The 21,360-nt window shown below is 37.6% G+C and overlaps 2 protein-coding genes across 3 annotated transcripts in view; one reads left to right on the top strand and one right to left on the bottom strand.

Annotated features, from left to right (window-relative positions):
- LOC121421144 (myotubularin-related protein 9-like) overlaps positions 1-10,088 on the bottom strand; it is a 60,574-nt gene extending 50,486 nt beyond the window's left edge. Inside the window, exon 1 of one of the 2 annotated variants that reach the window (XM_041615802.1) lies at positions 10,014-10,088. The gene's annotated coding sequence lies outside the window, so the exon portion shown is untranslated. Of the gene's footprint in view, positions 1-9,697; positions 9,955-10,013 lie in introns of those variants that run through there. The other variant, XM_041615803.1, reaches the window with a different exon arrangement.
- Positions 10,089-10,094: 6 nt separating this feature from the next.
- LOC121421143 (doublecortin domain-containing protein 1-like) overlaps positions 10,095-21,360 on the top strand; it is a 53,583-nt gene continuing 42,317 nt past the window's right edge. The window contains exons 1-5 of the mRNA XM_041615798.1: positions 10,095-10,196; positions 17,854-18,007; positions 18,308-18,589; positions 19,524-19,686; positions 20,600-20,762. Coding sequence (XP_041471732.1) covers positions 17,859-18,007; positions 18,308-18,589; positions 19,524-19,686; positions 20,600-20,762 — 757 coding nt within the window. The 5' untranslated portion in view covers positions 10,095-10,196; positions 17,854-17,858. The remainder of the gene's footprint in view (positions 10,197-17,853; positions 18,008-18,307; positions 18,590-19,523; positions 19,687-20,599; positions 20,763-21,360) is intronic.

Genomic DNA, 21,360 nt, shown 5'->3' with positions numbered 1-21,360 from the left:
AATGCAACATTTGGCTGGAATTGACCATGTATGCTTTGAAAGGCTTTTATATATTTGGCGAAAAAAACAAAACAAAAGTTCTGAAAACAAAGAAATTCATAAAACAAAATACTATCTGACAGCCTCTGGATGGACACCGAGCATGATACCCTAATACGTCCTGTCTAGGACGGGCATACAAAAAGCACATAAAAAGAGCGTAACTGCTAACCTCTGCCTGGTAAAGTGGTTTCACATGTCTCTTCCACTGAAATAAAAGGAAGTTCGATGGTGGCACTATTAGATACAAACCAATGGCGCCATCTCGAGTCCTCAACTACTCACACCGGGCCAGTTTACTGACCCACAGTGCCTGTGTAGTCAAGTAATATAGACCCACTTGAATGATAACTTGTTAATTAACTACTCAATACATTTATACAATAATTATGTTACCAATCAGCAAAGCATTTTTCTTCTCAAATCATTTTAGTTTCTCTATACAAATACAATTATAGGTCAATTTATTCTCTGTAATACTAATAATAATAATAGCCAATTTGTACACAGCGCTTTTCCAAGAATGGCTCAAAGCGCTAGCATATCATTACCCTGGTCATTGGATTCATTTCAATCCCACACGAAAAGTGCACAATTTCCAGTCCCTGGGGAGCATTCCTTGCATTTATCACAACCTCATTATGGCACTGGCAAATTTAAACATACAATACTGTATCTTTCGCATCCTACCGGGTACGAATTTAGCAAGAATGGCAAAGTGTGGATAAACGCTTTGCCAAAGGACGCTAGACCGCGATGGGATTCGAACACACGACCCTCTGTTTACAAGGCAACAGTCAGAACCACCACACCACGGCTCTTCTGTTATAGTAGATATCTGAAAACATATATTTTAACCCTAATTCTCCGGGGGGGGGGGGCCATAATGCCCCCCCCCTCAACAATTTTCGCAATATATTTGCTGCACAAAATTGAAATGACTGACTTTTTACTTTCAAGTCTCGCGCAAATTTTGAGATATTTGTGACGCCCGGGTACGCGGTAATGAAATTACATTATGTACATTGTAAGTGCATGTCAGACCCAAAATTGCTCATAGAGTCATAAACGTGATTTCATGTACAAATCCAATGCAAATTGTGTATTTAGCGAAAATTCATAAATCATTTCTACTTTTACTGATTAAACTTAATTAATTTTGCCTTGTTTGTGATCAGGATTAAGTCTGGAACGATTTCCATTGAAAAAACAATAAAAAACAGAAAGTAAAAAACAAGGAAATACATAAGAAATTTATTTCCAAACCGAAGTTTTTATTAATTACGATTGTTAAGAATGCTACAAAGAATATTTTTACCCAAAATTAGCATTCTAGGAGCTTTATTTAGTGAATTAGAGCATAATGTATGATTTATGCATAAATTAGCATAATTAATTCATATAAAATATAATCTCATTATTTTGGAAAATTTTACCATGTAGTCTTGTAGATTACATCGCACACTACCAGCGTGCAAATTTTTGTGTCGTTCGCACGATCGGCGGCCGAGATCTTAAGGGGGGCCATAATGGCCCCCCCACCCCCTGGGGATGAGAAGAATCAAAATACCCCGGGAGATTTAGGGTTAAGACTATGTATTCATAACACACAGTCAATGAGAGATAACACACAATTCACTCACCTTTAAATTCTAAATTCAATGTATACACAATTTCTATGATTGTTTGATAAAACATGGTCACCAATAAATGCAATAATTTTAAGAACGTACTTTTAGATTATGATTGCTGAAAATACTTTTCGAAAAGTATTCAAAGCGATATGAACAATTTAACAAAAAAATTAAAAATTCTAAGTGGCTTGAACGAAGCCAGCAGTGCGAGCCTATGTTCGTTTGTCAACAAACGTTCCATCAAATTCTATGTAGACAAGATTGAACACTTTGCCGACTTTGCGTAATGCTTTGCATCGATTCACGTGTTCAATTTAGTCGGAGTCTCTCCTTTGTAGTGTCTTATGAATATAAATTGTGCGCACTCTTTAGACGAAAAATGCAGAAACAGCGAGTAAGATCCATAGTCAATGAGAAGAGAAATCAGGGCTTAACTGTATCTATATGAGTACTAACTGTATGTACTTTAGGTGAAAATAAGGAAAGGCTGTTCCAGCATGTTTTACATGCTCACAATGAGGCTCAATATCTATGATTCACAAAACTGTTTGAATTTTCAAATTCTAGAAGTCGAGTCATTGTCATCTTTGTGATACAAAAACAGGGCTTTTCATGGACAAAAGCAATTGCATAATCTTATTATTCTCTTTGTTTTGGGCATGGCAGAGCTTATTGGGAATGCTTTTAATTTAGTCTTTTACACATTTTTGTGCAATGATTTTGACGTATTAATGGTCTACCAAGTCATGGTTCATCATATTTATACTTGTCTACAGATATTTGATATTTTAATTGATTATTAATTAAGACAAAATACATAATTAGCAAATGGCCTTTTAATGTACTTTTTTCTAATTTAATGGGCAAATTAAGAAAAATGAGGGCCTAAAAGTACTCAGATTAAATTGGCACATTGGCATACGATTTCTTTGGTTCAAGGGCAACTACCCCTAAATTACCCCCCCCCCCCCCCGGAGCAACTACACTGTACCCCAATCCAAAAATCTAACCCTATTTTGGGGGGTATTGTCCTGTGGTAGGTTTGTGCACATGATAAACATGCCTTGATTTTGATTTCTTTTGCTTGAACATGAAAAATCAAATTATCAAAGAATATCAATCGAAATCAAAGAAAGAGAATTAAAGTAATAATACATGTAGTAGCATTTTTTAAGACAAAAATAGACATATTGATTTTGATTGTCTATAATGATTACCTCATTATTGTTTTTGTTGTCTCACTTATAATACTAATATCATTATTGTCTCATTATTGCTGTCCCAATTATTATTATAATTCATAATTATTATTATTATTGTTGCCTCATTAATGTCTCAATAATTATAACAATTATTATTGTTATCATTATAATAAAACTTCCATTAACAATACCATATTCTAGACACAGGCGCATTCTAACAAAAAAAATCACTGTTCAAAAAAAAATTCTTGAATTTAACTTGCGGTTTTGCTCTTCATACTTATTTTGTACAAATTCTAACAAATTATTTTCAAAATAACCCATCAAAATTTTATAAAACAGGGCTCAAACCATAATTTAGAAAAATATACAACGGCTGAAACCTACTGTATCTGAATACCCAGCCTAATCTCGAGCCCACCGCAGCGAACATTACGTCAGTCACAGCTGCTCGTATACATTCAAAATCAACCCTTCTCGATCGGCCGAGTCAGATTTACGAAAAAAATCACATTACTCTCACAATTGAAGTTCATTTCTGCTGGCTCTTTACAAACTAAACTGTCACAGAATGTTCTCAAATATATACAATGTCATTACTTTAGTTTTACTAAGATCCGATGATTATGAGATTGTTTCAAGCAAAGAAGAATTAATACCTTAAAATTACTCCGTGTCTATTTCCGATATTTGCAGATGTACGAAGCAACCACAAAAATTTTGACCAATCGAAATCAGCGGAATAAAGGAAGAGACTGACATTGTTTTATACTTACTTAGGATTCTTAGGGAGTATACTGAACGAAGTCATATAATGACTGTATTCAGTCCCAAATTCTTTCTCCTCTTAAGGTTGGCCTGGTGGGTCAGCATCGTACTTGAACTTCACTTCTCCAATACTTGCCCAGTCATCCTCGAAGCTGTAGACACTGGGGCCCGTATTCTGAAGTCAGGTTTAACTTAGACCATGGTCTAACTCTGTGCTAAAATTATGGGAAGCCAAAAGTGTCAAAATTTTTATTAAGTTGTATGTTTCTTATGTTTACTGTGCTCTTTCCTGATTCATCGATGGGGAAGATCATCATCTGTTTGTACTTCCTACACGATTGTGAATGATTTGAGAGCCAAATGAGCTGAAATATCATATCTCTACTCTTAGTGATTTATGTAACAATTGGCTATCCATACTTAAACCACAACTTTAAACCTGAGTTTAAGTTAAACCCGACTTCAGAATACGGGCCTGGGTGCATAAACTAATACATTATTGAGACTATTCCATGGTTTTCTCATTCTCATGTAAAAATATTCCTTACGTTTCTCAGTGACTGATCTGACTTGGAATATCATTTTTGTTATCGAGCAATTCCGAATGCAACTCCAGTAATCGGCCAAAGTTATGAGCAGAGTGAACCGTGTGTGTTAGACATGGGCTCACCATTCACCGCAATGCAAAAATCTACGTCTAACCACTTGTTCACTGCAACCATCCTGCCTGTGGGGAATGTACAGGTAGGACTATGGTATGCCAATGCTGTACATAGCACACACTTTAAAAAATCATTGAAATATCACTTTTGTGACCAAAATTACTAATTTCCATACAATTAGAATTTATTTTTCATTACTAACTTGGGAATAATTTTTTAAAGTGCTCAAAAACTTGAATTTTGGGCATATTTTTGTGTACGCCCTCTACTGGTGGAAAGCAATATGGCAAGAAAATTTTCATTTTTCAATCTCTATTTTTAATTAAGAAAAAATAATGTAAAGAGCCATATTTACATAAGAGCCAAGTTATATGATAAATAGCTGTATTGGAAACTAATAGTGTAAGAAAATCAAGCATTTGTCCCATAGAAAAAGAGAAAATAAGCCAAAAATGCCACCCTTTATTTTGCCACAAATGGAGATGTAACTGAGATACAAGGTTATATCCTTGTATATCCAAATTACTAATTTCCATACTGTTGCAATTTATTTTACATTAGTAACTTGGGAATAATTTTTGTATTCACTAGAGCGCTCAAAAACTTGAATTTTGAGCATATTTTTGTGTACGCCCTCTATTGGTGGAAAGTAATATGGCAAGAAAATTTTCATTTTTTGATCTCTATTTTTAATTAAGAAAAAAATTATTCAAAGTGTCAAATTTAAATAAGAGCCAAGTTGTATGAAAAATAGGTGTAATGAAAACTGTCAGTGTAAAAAAAATCAGGCCCCAAACAAAAAGAGAAAATAGCCAAACATTGCCATCCTTATTTTGCCACACATGGAGATATAACTGAGAACAAGGTTATATTATAAACTTGTTCATTGAATGAGTGGTTATATCATAACCTTGTTCATTGAATGGGTGCGTCTAGCTGATCTGTCCAATCCATCCATCCATATTTTTTATTGTTTGAAATAGACATGAAATGAAATACTCCAAAAACTGCTTTGCCCAATTGATCGTGGGCCCAGCAGCCGTTGTGCAGCGCCAGATCGATGAGGCTCTAGACTAGCCTATAATTGAATGCCAAACAGGGTAGCAGCAACTGCATCTTTTGGTCTGATACGACCACTCCTAGTACCAATGAGGTCCAAACATTAACATGTATGGACCTCATAGGCGACATTACCCAAAAATATGGGTTAGACAATGCTGTTCTGATTTCCAACCCAAGACTTTGGTAAATGTACGCCTTAATACAAATTGGAGTTACGTGATATGACTTTCATTTGTTGGGGAGACATTAAAAGTATTAATTAAGTAGTTCAAATTAAAATATATTATCATTAAACTTACATTTCAGGCCCTTTTTGTTGATTTTCGGTGAGCATTCCACACAGCTGCGACGAGTGATCAACTCCGAAGTGATACGCGAACTGGTCAGCTGATCGGTCAGGTGATCGGTAGATTATCTTTTTGTCAGACGTTCATAATTTATGTAAAGCGTATCAATCTTCAGTATCTTGATTCCAAAGTATCAGTATTGCAGATAAATGTCATTATTGATTGGAATCAGTGGCGGATCGGGGGGGGGGGGGGGGGGGTGGGGGTGGGGGTGAGCATTTCTGCCCGATCCCCCTATTGAGATTTGTAGTAAATATTTTGGAATTAAATACGTTGTTCATACTAGTTATGCGACCCCTCTCTTATGATGATCACAGCATTATTTGTAATGGGGATATTTCGTTCATAATTATTCTTGTCTCTTCTTTCTCCTTTTTAGCCTTTTTTTGCTTGTTAAAACCTTTTTTCCTTTTTTTTTTTTGGGGGGGGGGCTCGCCAAATTTTACGTGGGTCAAAATTACCTTCATTTTTTTAGTGACAATCTTTTTTTCATTTGTCCAGTTCTACGCGAGACAAAATTACCTTCGATCATTATTATAGTTAAAAACTTTTTTTTATTTTTTATTTATTTTTTTTTTTTTGGGGGGGAGGTTGCCAAATATCACGCGAACGTTTGTCAGCTTTTACTGTTTTATTCGACTTATAATCAAATATTAAATGGGGCTTACCACAGTTTTTTTTAAAGTCAATTCATAAGAATATTCCTCCTCGGGATTTGAGCTTTCTTTCATGAAATATCAATTTTTTTCATGATTACCAAAAATACTTAAAATTTTTTATCGGTGTATGCCTATAAAGCTTTAGCTCATGCGTTGCGCCTGCCATATTTTAATGCTGATCAACTTTATGCTTTTAATGAATTCCTAAAAACAATAAATTCTCAGATCATCAATTTTGTCGCAATCGAATAATTCGATTGCGTCTCTCTATCAGTTTTGAATATTCATAAAAAATATCAGCTCGTGCTTTTTGCTCATAATATTTTGATTAGTAAATTCTTCTCTTATATAATCGAGTCGGATAGATAGATAGATAACTAGAGAGAGAGAGATGGGGGGGGGGTCCCTCAGCTACTTGTCCTCGCTTATTTGTTATTATTTGTTATTATGCTCATGTTGTGAGAGCTTTGTGTTTTCACATTTTTTTCTTTTTCAACCTTTTTATTGTCTCGGAGCTTCCCTCTATTTCTTTACACTATATTATAATGTAGTCCTGTTTCAATCATTGGCGGCGGAAGCCCCAAATTTTAGGAGGGGAAAACCTAAAAAATTTTGACAAGCAAAAAAAAAGGCTCTCAACCCAAACATTTTAGGGGGGACGTAGGAAAATAAATTGACAAGCAAAAAAAAAAGGTCAACAACAAATTTAGGGGGGAACGTCCCCGCTTCCGCCGCCTATGGTTTCAATTCTTTTTTTGTTCTCATTTCAATGAAAACATCATTATTAAACTGACGTACATGTAGAAGACTTTATTACGAAATTTTGACATTGTTTTGTTTCATTTGTTTGGCTTTCTTTTTTTCTTCTCCTCATCTTCTTTTTCTTCTTACTTTTTCCCTTTCCTTATTTTCTCTTCAGTATTTCATTCAGGTATCCGCCAATTTATACAACACCAAGCATATAGAGGCGGATAATCAGTGAGGGAGCATGACGGTGTGCCGCTCTAAAAAAAGGAGGAATATTGGAAGAAAAAAAAAGAAGGGATGGGGAAAAAATAAAGAAAAAAAAAGATGATGATGGCAATGACGATGATGAAAATTATCTTGGTGATGATGATGGTTGTGGTGACGGTTGTGGTGATGATGATGGTGATGCTAATGATAGTGGTGATGATGATGATGACGAGATGTAATTTTGTTATTTTGTCTTTGAAAAAATTAAGTAGTGCAAAGTTGAATTCATTTAAAGTTTATTATGAAAATAGCAGAAAAAAAATTGGTATGCGTTCGAGGAAAAATCCATCCCCCACCAATCTTTTTCAAAGGTAAGATTTTTTTTTTGCCCGGGGGGGGGCCACTTCCATTCACGAGTGGATACCATGCGCGACCATGGGGTCTCGAAAAGCACCCTAAACACGTAATTTCCATATTCTGAAAATGCACCCCTTAACAAGTATTGGCGTGTGAAACCCTACCCTTAACAAGTATTGGAAACAAAACGATACTCTTGGCAAATATTCCCTGAAATGAACCCCTAAACAAGTACAGGAATGTTTTATTGTTACGGGTCCTTCGGTCGTCGGCTTTACCTTATTTGGTTTAGTACGACCCCACCTTCTACACCTCGCGCAAATCGGACTCTAAACACGAAGTGTTGGAGCAAAAAGGACATCCTTTATAAAACATTTTGATTTTGTTTTATCATCCCCGCAAATTAGACCCTAAACACGACGGTTTTCCTAGCGAATTAATAGATACCCTTTTTTTCGTTATTTTTGTGTTTTTGACACCCTTATCACGTTACGTAGGTAACGTGCCCTATCGTGAAAAGGACATCCTTTTTACGTTTTTTTTTGGTCGCGCATGGTATCCACTCGTCAATGTAAGTGCCCCCGGCCCCCCGGGTGTTTTTGTGACGGCGTAGGCCTTTGCAAGCAGCTATTATTATGGTAAAAAAGTAAATGAAATGTCAAGAAATACATGATAATGATTTTTATGGTACATTTTAGTAGGCCTATATCAATTCATACTTGTTATCAAAAAGAAAAAAGTGGGTCGTTACGGACCATTAAAAATGGGAAATTTGGGCATTTTATATTTAGGATAGAGCAACTGCTCGTTATAGACGTCACAATAAATCAAGCATTCTAAATTCTATCAACTCCATTTTTTGTCAAATAACACCTTCATCGATATTTTGAAATGATTTTTCTCATATTTTCATCATCTTTTTATCAGGGTGAAATTCCCCTTTAATTTACAAAACAGATTCGCAAACAATATCAAGAGTAGTGGGAGGCAAGGGTGGAAATCTAAGGTAGGGGACCAGGGGCTGGAAAACAGGCAAAAAAAAACAAAAACAAACTAACAAAAAAAAACAAAAAGGAAGGTTTATCACCCCCAAAAGAAGGTCGTCTCGTCCAAAATACATGTTTTACTTCGATTTAAATGATGTAGGCCTATTTCTTTCCATCATATATAAAAGAACAAAAATAGTAGGGGGACATTTGATAATGTACGTGCCCCTACTATTTTGGGTTAGGGGGAAGTGTCCCCCTGGGATTTGCGCCCATGTGGGTGGGGGGTGCTGCACCTCCTTTCGGAATCATTATGGAACAGTGTGAATAGTCGCTGTGATTTCGATCTCATACCTATAAAAAAAAATAGAACAAAAGAACGCCTTGACCACAGGCCAAAATGCCTAACAATTTTTCCGCGGCATTAACAACTCTCGTAAGGGGCGCTCCATTTATAGAGTTGCATGTGTAGCTGTCTATGGCAACAGAATCCATCGCAGAATTGAAGCCAGAAGCGTGGGAATTTGGCAGAAAATTCAAGAAAAGAACCGGTGAGTACCGATTTAAGAGTAATTATATATTCATTAACATTTATTGAATCATAAGAATAAAGATTTTTTACGGAAAGAAAGCTTAGTTCTAAGCTAGGGCTGCCCAAATGCGCGTGAGTGGAGTCTCAGTTTCTTAACACGGGTAAGTATTGCGGTGTCGCCTAGAGTGGATACGACCAGGGTTTGAACCCTCGACCTCCCGGTTGTGAGACGGACGCTTTACCAACTGAGCCAACACACTATCCACATGATCACTCGCGCTCGCGCGAATGAAATACCTACCGGAATCCTGGCGCATTAATTACTCAAGTCAAGTCTCAACGAGCTCAGCCTCAGTCTGATGTCTCAAAAAAAGTCTCAACTTCTAAGTTCTAGATTCAAGATTTAGTCTTAGATCAAGATAGATAGGCTGATGGATTTTTGTGGTTGTTACTTTTCTTGACCACACACACTTTATCTACTCTAGTCTTACTCACCCTCTCACAATTCAAGTCACAATGCTCATACTGACAGTCATAGAAGTGCCTTGGCCGTTCCCGTGCCTTGTCCCGCGATCCCGCCCCAGACTTAGATCTAAACACACACCGATAGAAGTGTGTGGGACCGAAGTACTATCTTTGATAACTAGCGATATGAATGTGGTTTATTCCACCTTAAATAACAGAAGATAAGTGCAGTTTCAAAATGAAAAAAAACATGAGGCATACCTGACAACAGAAGACTCAATCAACAAATAGACATACATAAAGTTAGAACATAATTTTTAAGCAATTTTAACACGAGAATACTTACCTTTTCGTTTGGTATCTGCTGCCCTCTACAGTCGAAAATGCGCAAGATCGATCAGGAGCCGTCTTCTTACCTGACGTCACCATGACAATCCACAGCGGAATACCTCGCGATCCTTTGAAATCATCCTCGTTATTCGTCTTTGTTATGAGAATATTCGTTTGAAAAAATATATAGAGTTAAGCAGTAAGTGTAATTTGAATTTTCACTTTTTTGAGAGACAAGACGCTATGTGAGGGAGACTGAGTTCGTGAAAAGGAGCTTTAATTTTATACAAGTTGCAGATGCATTTTTTTCTTATGCAGACTGGGTTGTTTTGAATAATCAGGCACTCAGCAGCTCAGCATCGCACCGCGGACATGCCGGGTAGACAAGGCGGAGCTCCGGAGAGCGGAGGTAGATCTACGGCGTGCGGATGCCGAGCTGAAATTTACTTTAACTTATTAAGTGGTTGTCGAGTCGAGACCCCGAACGTAGCCAGGCGGCTTCTAGAGAGTACAAATCATTTACTAATGTAGCTCTCAATGAAGCCAAGTATTCTATTCCTTCCCAGAAACCCATTCTGCACGTAGTCGTAGGGCCCCAAAACCTGAAACTTCACCCCCGAGATTTCTCTAGTCTAGGGCTAGACAGCTGGCAGCCGTCTGTTTCGAGGAGTTTTTTAACATTTTTTTCTTTATATTTCTCCTCGTACTGTATTTGGTGAGTGAAGCCAACGGAGTTCAGCTGAACAACCAACAAAACAGAGACCGAAGCTTTTGGTCTAGTCTAGGGCCTACTTTCTAAAACTTTTTTTAGATCTATCTAGACTAGATCTAGACAGCTGGCAGCCGTCTGTTTCGAGGAGTTTTTTAACATTTTTTTTTAAATTTCTGCTCGTACACAGACGGCTCGCTATCGTGCACCCACCATTAGAGAACTTGCAATGCAAAATCCCCCCGTTGGGGCTCTTCAATTTTTGTCTTTAATGAATACAAATTTTGAAAATTAACGCGACCAAAATGCAAATTAATATTATCTCTAGCTCTTGGCATTAATAGCCAAAAAATGGAGAAAAATCAAGTTAAAAGGGACAAAAACAGTGACTTACCTCAGCTGTCGCGCAATTTCACTTCCCTGTTTTATCCAATCTTAAGTACATAAACATATGGCCATTGAGTCCCCTGTAAAGATCGCGCTAGAACTTCGGTCTCTGTATTTGGTGAGTGAAGCCAACGGAGTTCAGCTGAACAACCAACATAACAGAGACCGAAGCTTTTGGTCTAGACTAGATCTAACCCTACAGGGGCCCGTTTCTCAACACCGTTATGTCTAACTTCTTGACTAAATCGGAGATAGTGAGCTACTTGTCCGCTAACCGTTTCATGAAACCCTCTTTACCGAGATCGGGTACAACAACCTCACTAAATATTTATGACACCTCCGAACCTGTCATAACTTCTTTCTTAATGATGTAGTGGTATCACGTGGGTAGACTATGACATGCAAAAGTGCCGAGAAATTTAAAAATTATAATCTTACGTAATCAACCATAGAGGTTGAAATTACATCCCAAAACAAGTGTGATAATGCATTCAATGATCATTGTAATACAAAGTAACTATGAAAACTGTTGGTAAAACGCCACAAAACCATTCATTTTGAAATAGTAAAATAATTTAATCTATAAAAATTCTACCACGTCAGGCCATCCATAACTGGACTTGTATTTGTCGTTTTCAGACCCTATTGACATTTGGATAAATTCTAATCTCTAAATTATGCATAGAATTTGTCAAATCGTAAGATCAGTATCAAAGATTTATAAAAAGAAAATGTTAAACAATATTTCAATGATGTTTGGAATCGTAAAACATTGTATGATTATCATAATTTTACAAATAAAACCGTTATATGGTTTACTTTTGTAAACTATTAAAATTGAATATCCCAGGGGTACCCATCTCAACGTCCACATGTGATTTTTTAGTCATGAAATGAATTATTCATAATTCCATTTTTCAGCAATTGAATGCCCCAGTCTTCATGGTCTGAGTATGTATGATGCATAATTTACCTGTGCTATTATTTTTAAAAGATGTAATTCCCAATTCATCACAATATTTGCAATTTTGTCAGAATTTTTCTTTTTGAAAATTATGCTATTTTGTGACTAAGGCTACGTATCGTCTGCTCTTTTTACCGATATTATCGATATCAAGGTATTTTAGTTAGGAAGCCTTTCGTGAAACAGGTTTAGTAAGAGTGGCACTAACTCCGTGGTTTGTGGATAAAGATATGACTAACTTGTCAACTATTGACAGCGCCGCAAACTGTAAGTTTGGTTCGCTTATTTTGGACATAATGCTTTGAAAGTTAAAAATTTCTACTCATAGGATGGGGGGTCGGGTGTCCGGACACTTTACAATTTTGAAGCCTTCTTTTTTGACTTTAGATTACACAAAAAATATGAATTCAATAGTTGCAATCATCTTCTATTTTGTTCTCTATAATATTTTCTAACATTTTGTACTAAAAATTGATGAAACTTTGCTTGTATTTTTTTCCAAATGAATTTCTAAGATTGATCGTCCGGACACAGTTTCAGGTTTTGGGGCCCTTCATGCATATGAAACGGAAGGAATACCTGGCTTTATTGAGAGTAAGCTACGTTTTAGTAAATGATATTTACTCTCTTAGTCTCTAGAAGCCGCCTGGCTACCCGAACGCGGATGAATGAGGGAATAAATGGGTTCAAATATTACTAATATTGGTATTGAAAAAAAATATCTTTTCCATGAACCGGGGGGAGGGGGGTGAGTTCCGCTGAACTCCGACGTTGACCTAATGTTGCCGTTGCCACGGCTCCACTTCGCTTGCCCTTGGCTTGATTTGAGTCGAGGAAAAATTAGTGCTGTAGCTCGGTTCCTTCAACTCGGTCCGAACCCGGCTCGTAAATCTTATCAGAATCATAGCTCGACCCGGAGAGGCCCGGTAACCCGGTCCGGCTAAAATTGATTTATGTCCATGCAAAAGTACAAAGTTTTGACCTACTTGACTCTTATCTGTGACCGACATCACCTTCTGACCTTGTTCTCAAAAGACGGTACAAACCCCCAAAATATTTAATTCATTGTTTATATCATCCAGTAGTAATGTAGAGAGGGATTGAGACGATAAGGCCAAATCGCAATTCCTCACATCACCAGTGCAGCGGTCAACAGCACAGTCTGTACACCGCTAGTGATTTACTACGAAACATGTGCTTTGAGATGATTTTTTTGTGTGTGTGTGTGAAATCAAGAGGCAGATTACAAACCACATTGTTTATTATGTTATCATTCTGGTGACCCAATTTTCAAACAGGCTCTCACAGAGATTGTTTCTGTCTATCATAGGGCAGATTTTTTTCGGAGGGGTGGAGGTGGCAGAAAGAGTTAATTTCTGAGCGTATTTCATTCTTCATATTTGCTTTGAAGCAATAGAATATTTTAATCCAACTATTTTTTGTGTACTATGATTTATCTTTATCTGTCTTATTCTAGCCTTCAGCTACCAGTAATAATATTTTTAATAAAAATATTTCTAATAAAAAAATGAATCAAAATACATTTTTATTTCATATTAAACTTTTGACAATTGGTCCAATATCATCCTACTCCCATATAATGTTGTAACCCGCACCCGTTGCGGTACGGGTTAACCTGCCGGTATGCCTCCGATCGCGGGTTGCGGGCCGGGCCGAGTTCATTCTCAAACCCGCAGACCGTCATGCGAAAAAAAGGGAGAATAAACGACGCATAATAAAAACATTCACAGTGAAAATTGAGTTAAGATCATGTGCTTCTTACGTGGCAGATTCTTTTAGAGACGTAGATATTTCCTTTTAAAAATGCCGGCGTATTTTTGTCTTGTGAATAGTGAACAGGACTGAGTCTGAGACAGTTCAACATGATAAATACATCGAGTTGCTCTCTTTCAAAGGCCAGCGCCAGTGCGTACTCGTGCATGCAGCGCAGTCAAAAGCAACCGCATGGGCCAATGAAACTCGATGTTGAGTTTCCCGTCCCATTTTTTCCAGCTCATAATGAGGAACCGATTTCATTATTCATTATTTTTCAGAAGATGAAAGTTTGACCTTTTGTAACCTTTTAACGCACTTTATTCCGTGGAACTTGAAGCCAGGGAAAAATTAATCATTTTTTTTTGGGGGGGGGCTCCATTTTCATTTTTTTTTTGCAATATTTCAGGGGCTCTTTTCAAATGCTACGTTTTTGTATTTTGAGGAATACCTGTTCACTTATTAAATTAGTTATTACTTGTTTTTTAATATTGTATGATTTTTAAAGTTTTTTTCATGCCTAGAATCATGGATGTGGGTGTGTTTGTGTGGGTGAGACTGTGAGTTGAACTTGATATAAATGAATTTAATATCTAATTTTTACTCCATCTAATTCCAGTACTTGGCCATGTAATAAAGGCCCACATACCCTTACTTTTCCTGAAGTTCTTTGAAAACGCAGATCTCCACGAAAATTGTATTTCTCTATGGGGGAGTCTAAATTTGGTGAGAATGAACTCATTAATAACTTAAATATACATGACAATGAAGAAATCATCAAACTTCATTGGCAGTTTTGAAAAATACACTTGAAATATAAACTCTGTTTGAAGCAGAAAATCACCATCATTGAGGCCTTTACAGAGCAAATTGTCCCCCAGAGCTCTGGCAGAGAGACAGAGCTCAGACTAGCCAGCACAAGCACCAATGCGTACGTGGGTGAGTCTCCCGTCGGCCTTGTAACAGATTGAGCTTTGATGATTTTTTTTGTCTGATATTTAACTCATCCCCTGGAAAAATAAAACAAATGATTTTTAAGTTATAATTAGCAAATAAGATAAGTTATTTTGGATGAGTACTAGGCCGTATGATAACTCACCAAAGCGAGGTTACTAGACTTTGGGATTTATTGAGGTAGCTCAACCATACCTCGAGAGATGTTCGTGCAGGCTCCACCACTTCTACGGTTGTTGAGTGGAGCCTGCACGAACATCCCTCGAGGTATGGTTGAGCATGCAGCGTCATTCCATTCACAAAAAAGAAAGAAAGAAAAGATTTGCAGGTATTTACAAGATATACAAGTAATTGTCTTACTGAAAAGCTTATATTAATGTTTTAAATCAGGTTTGAATCTAGATATCCAAATTATTTTCAGAATTTGATTTTCAAACGCGGGCCAAATTTCATAACGCGGGCGACGGGAAACTGAACATCGAGTTTTAGCGGCCATATTATAGAATGAAATACAAAAACAGAAGGAAATAATATAGAGATAAACGAGAAGAAAAAATTGACTGTATCATTATCCAGGTATTTATTGCAATTTTGATTACTTTATAGACGAGGTCCCATAGAATTGAATATTGTAATTATGATTGTTGTGAGTCGCAGTGTCGACCGACCTGGACTGAAAAACATTGCCGTCTGCCGATCCTTGCTGGGCAGCCTGGGCTAGCTAGCGCGCTGAGCTGCGGCTCGCTAGCTCCGATCCGAGGCTTTAATTGCGTAATGCTTTCAATTTCGAGATCAGAGCGGACCCATTTCGTGGTACAAAGTCACCCAAAAAACATTTTCTCTCCGGAATAAAAGGCGAATTTGCAAATTGTAAGTAAATTCACTCTAGGCTAGGTAGTAGTAGACATATATTTTCCTGATTTGAGCCTGTATAGTGTGGGGATTGCAGAAATAATGTTTTTCATTTTTCAAAGATAAATTGACTTGCGGGTTAAAACCCGACGGGTCAGCGGGTCCCGCTTACAAATTATTGGATTATACGGGACGGTACGGTTCGGGTTTTCACTTGCGGGTTACAGCATTAGTTTACGCCCATATCATCCATTTAGTCATCTCTCACGTTTTTTGTTTTTGTTTTTTTGCTCTTGTACACATACCCCCCTTCTCTCTCTCTCTCTCCCGGTAACGACACCCTCCTCTTCTCGTCCGTCTCGTCCACCCTCTTTAATGTATCCTTTAAATGGGAATTAAATTGTTTTGCACCCACTCCCAGCTGAGCTATTATTTTCGGATCACCGACTTTGTGGAAAATGTCAACACAACAGGGTTTTGGGGGGAGGGAGGGCTTTTATGGTTAGCAGAAAAAACTGGTATAAAAGATATCTCAATAAACCGGACAGATTATTTTACCAAAAAAGAGAGAAATATTCTGCATGTCATCACAGTCATAATATCAAAAGGAAAACTTCTTGAGTTATGACCATGCCTAATGGACCAACTGGCCTTTACTTGTAAACAAATTGGACATTCTCACCCAGTGAAACCATTACTCTCAGCCAATCACATGACCAGTCAGACGATATCACATGGCAGGTACTGTGTGCATGTGCGCCGTTAGCCGGCTAGCTATATCATCTCGATCCCTCACACACAAGGCCATAACTCAGACAGGAGGTCCGATCATGATGGGGAAAAAATGAAAAAAAGGTAGGGATGGTTGGCTTTTGACCTGTCCCCTCGACCATCACACTAGGTGGATGGATTGCTTGTTAAAAATAGTTTCACAACTTTTATTGCGGTGACAAATGACACCTCAAATATTATCAAACAATCCGGGTTTATTTTCCGGGTTCGAGGGATTCAAAGTGAAACCCGGCCCGTAAAGCTCCGAGCCGGTCAATGCCAACTCGGCAGGATTCAGCCCGGTAAACAATCCGAGCTACAGCACTAACTGTTGAGTACTCCATGATGATTGATATTTTAAAATATTTTTACATTTATATACAATTTCATCACAGAGCCTTGAAATGCTTGCCATATAATATGCATAATAAGCGAGACTTGTATGGATTTAACTAGGAAATTCATAATTAGAGTAGGATTTCGAGAAAATATCACTTTCTTTGTGAATTTGAAAAAGAAATGACCTTCAGTCCAGACTGACAGAAATGTAACATTTTTGAAAAAAGATCCAATTATTGGCTGCAAAAAAGAAGAATGAAATTACGTCAATTTTCAGCATTTTTCTGTCATAGACTGTGTAGTTAAGAAATGGACACACAACGTTCAAAATTTTTAGCTTCCGAGAACTGTTACAAATTTATCATTAAAGCCAAAAATTGTCCATAAAGAGTCCAAAATGATTTTTTATGTTCTTTTTGATGGTATAATTTTTATAAAGGTTTGGAAACCAGATCACAAAGAAAAATTGCGACAAAGTGAAAAAAAATTGTGCAAAACATTTTGTTTTCCCATACATGTAGAAACGCATGGGGAGATGCCTGGCAATCTCAACACACACACAAATAAGGGTTTGCAATTTATCTCTAAATCCCTATTTAAAATGATCATATATGATATAAACTTGTCTTTGCTGTCAAAAGAAGCCCCTGAATTTTCTCTTTCCATACATCCCAAACACAAGTTAATAATCAATTCAGATCACATTTTTCTAGCAGCCTGAACTTCCCGAATAAATGTGCCATATTTTCCCCTAAATCAGCCTGTTTTATGCTGACACTTTTCAGTGTGGCTTCAGACACCCTAATTAGAGGGTGAAATTGGTTTGTTTCTCTTGATTTTATTTATCTATCGTATCTATGAACCTTCATATGCCTAAAATAATCCTAATGCGTATGAGGGATTAAATTTTTTTTTACATTTCATGCAACAGGCCCCAGGTTCTTCTTCGATTGCTACAGCTGAGCATACGGTCGTGCCCACGGATTGGCTGGCACGTTCGTACGCCCAGCTGTAGCTGATCTGTTGAATATTTTTCTTTTTTTTCATACATGTACATAAGAACTCATCCACTTTTATTATCTCATATATTTTGTTTTCCTTGTACAGTACACATGCCCCCAGTGCATGTGAGTAAGCGTTCTCCTGGTTCTCCCAGGCAGTCTGCCACCGGAGGGATGGATGCTGTCAGCTATGAAGACTTGTTGGTGGCTCAATATCTCGAGGGATTGAAGAAAGAGAGATCAGCTTCTCAAAGGAAGAGGTAGATATTCCATTACACATGCATGCACTGGCTTTTTCAGGTTTGGTATTATAGTTATGTGGATCCAATGTCACCTTTCGTCCTATTTTTAATCCAATAAGTTTTTGAAAGTGATGGATCACCTGAACCAGAATGAGCCTTCGGAAAGGATAGTTTAGAGTCGAATAAGAGCATCTAAGGCACCTTTCCCAAAAGCCACACTCTTCTTCTGTACATGTATCAAATTACTGCCAGTGCAATCTGTGTGATTGCTTCCAGTACAAACAATAAAATGTGCATTTTATTGCAAACCCTCTACAGGTTGGTGAAATCTCCCAAGAACACCTCCCCTTACCTCCAGCGCCTTGCCCACACCGACATCATCGGCACTGCTGCGGGAGACACGAGGGGGAGACCACACCCACAGTCCAGTCGACGCCCGTTTTCGGCAGCCCAGACCTCCTCGCGGTCGGAGCGGGAGCGGAAGCGCATCCATGCCAGATTCGTGGTTGATCCACCGAAGCAGAATGGGGTTGAAGAGGAGGTTGAGGAAAAAACAAAGGGTAAACACCGGCCGGCTAGTGCCCCGGTGTATAAGTCAAGGTATGTGTATGTATCTAAGTTGGGAATTCAATATTTTTTTTTTAAGACCAAGTCCACCCATGAAGTCAATTTGAATAAATAGAGAACAAATATCAAACAAGCATAACACTGATGATTTCACTAAAATAAGATGTGTAAAATGAGAAAATTATGGCATTCTAAGTTTCCTTTACCTTCACAAAACAGAAATGTACATTCGGGACCCCGTTGCTTTAAAGTTGATATCATGGTAACCTTGTCATCCAATTGTAGCTTGCATGGAATCCTTGATTTTGATTGGCTGTTCACCATTGTTGTAGTCACCATCGGATGGCATAGTTACCACACTGATAACTTTTTTATGCAACAGGGCCCAGGCCTGTTCTTGGCAGATATTAAAGTGTTCTGTACAGAAATGAGAATACTGTTTTTAAGACAATATGAATTCCCAGCAGAATAGAGTTATCGTTACAGCCATTGACAATTATAGGAATAACGCATTCTGCTGAGTTGTTTAGCGAGTATGCAGTGCACGAGATGTTTCTTCTGAGCATGCGCACTCCACACGAGCCAGAGGCGAGTATGGAGTGTGCATGCGAAGAAGAAACCTCGAGTGCACTGCATATCGCTGAACAACGACGGGAAAATGCGTTATTCCTTTTATAAGATGGCTAAGTAATTTCGAACGCAATTATTAAGCACCTTATATGAGAAAGAAATAATGAAATAGATCTAAATCAAATATCAAAAATTTTGAAATTTTTAAACCGTGGGTTAGACAATTTGGGTGCGCGAAAGTCCCACGGGCGTGCAGGGATAGACACTTTTCAGGAATGATCACGTGCTACTCGTTGACCAATCAGCAAGCTGCAAATTATTTAGCCATCTTATAAAACCATTCCTACATGTAACTGTGTTTTGGTTGTGGTTTTGCTTTATACGTTGGGTGATCCAGGCCATGGAGTGGACGGTCTGCTGCATCCTCAATGTCAACGTACTCCCAGAATTCCAGGGGTAAGATGCTGAACCGGTTACAGCCTCCCGTCATCAGGGCCATGTGTTATAGGAACGGAAGCAGAGAGAAGTGTGTCAAGATAACTGCACCTACCATGAAAATTGTGAGTCACAATTCATAAAATGTTATCAAATATAGGAAAGGCTTGTGTTTTTGAAAAACAATCAGAAAAACAAGTTACAAATTGCTGAATAAAATTTTTTTTTTCTCATACATTTTATGAGTCCAGGTGGGTGTTTCATAAAGCTGTTTGTAAGTTAAGAGCGACTTTAAGAACTACTGGTGATCCTTTCTTGTGGTGAATGGTGTGTTCATTGGCGATTTGGTTACGCGTGTAAGAAAGGTTCACCAGTTGTTCTTAAAGCTTAATGAAAGTAGTTGCAGTAAAACACTGATTTCATGAGAAAGTCTTTAAATCCAGGTTAAGTATTATCAGTTAGCTCTGTATATAAAAAATAAATGAATAAAAATCTACATTGTGCTATACTCAGCCTTGGTGAGGTGATTGAGGAGTACGAGGCAAGATTTATTCCTTGAATGCTTTAACACCTTTATCAGGGCCTTTATTCAGCTATAGATAAGATATATGTATGTACCTACTGTAGAGTACATGCACATCATTGCTGTTCTTTGACAAAGGAAAGAATTTAGGAAGGTGTCCTTTCCTGAAAAAGAGAAAAATTTGTTTATGATGTACATAAAAATCACACAACCACAACATTCAACCTTATCTTATAGCAGAATCTTTGTTTTCGTTAGAAACTCTAATCGGAAGGAACATTAACACTTCAAACACAAAATTTTAGTTGATACATAAACCAGTACATCAATTGTTTAATTTTTTCTTACATGTTTTCTTACTTTATATCATTGCCTGGGAGAGTACTGAATTGGGAAATTTACTTTCATTTTATCTAAGATATTTGACAATATTGGATATGGAGGACATGTTATTGCACTGTTTCACTTTGGCAATTTTAAAATTTTTCGTTATCTTTTAATTGTGCCCAAAACAGTTCCTTGAATACTGCACTCTGAAGCTGGACTTTGAGTTCGCAGCTCGGAGGATCTTTCTGGAGGATGGGACGGAGGTGAAGGGTGCGGAGGAGATACCAAGGGACGGTGAGGTGTACATCTCAGGAGGGGAGCCGTTCAAGAATCCATTCAAGCCTGTCCATGGTAGGTACATGTATTGGTGGTGGTGATGATGATGATGGTGTTGATGATGATAGTGATGGTGAAGATATCAAAGAATTTGAAGAGGAGGATGGTGATGACAATTGTTGTGATGGTGATGTTATTAATGATGATTATGGCATTTATTATTGATGGTGATTGTGGTGCTGGTGGTGGTGATTATGATCGTGATGAGCAGGAGGAGGAAGAAAAGATGATGATGATAATGCTTTTTATAAAGATGATTACATGTATGGTGGTGGGGGAGGGGGTGGTGGTGATGATGATGGTGGTGGTGATGGTGATGATGGTGATGATGATGATGAAGGTGATGATGATGATGATGATGATGATGATGATGATTATGATGATTGTGGTGGTAGTGGTGGTGATGATGATGATGATGATGATGATGATAAAGGTGATGATTAGGTAATGGATAGTAATTATGATTGTGATGAGCAGGAGGAGGAAGAGAAGATGATAATGCATTTGATGAAGATGATTATGGTGGTGTTTGTGGTGGTGATGATGATGATGATGATGATGATAATTGTAATGGTAATGGTGATGGTGGTAATGATGATAATGGTTATACTAA

The sequence above is a fragment of the Lytechinus variegatus genome, chromosome 9, assembly GCF_018143015.1.
Source record: "Lytechinus variegatus isolate NC3 chromosome 9, Lvar_3.0, whole genome shotgun sequence".
Lineage (NCBI taxonomy): Eukaryota > Metazoa > Echinodermata > Echinoidea > Temnopleuroida > Toxopneustidae > Lytechinus > Lytechinus variegatus.
This window is presented reverse-complemented; position numbering and strand designations above follow the sequence as displayed.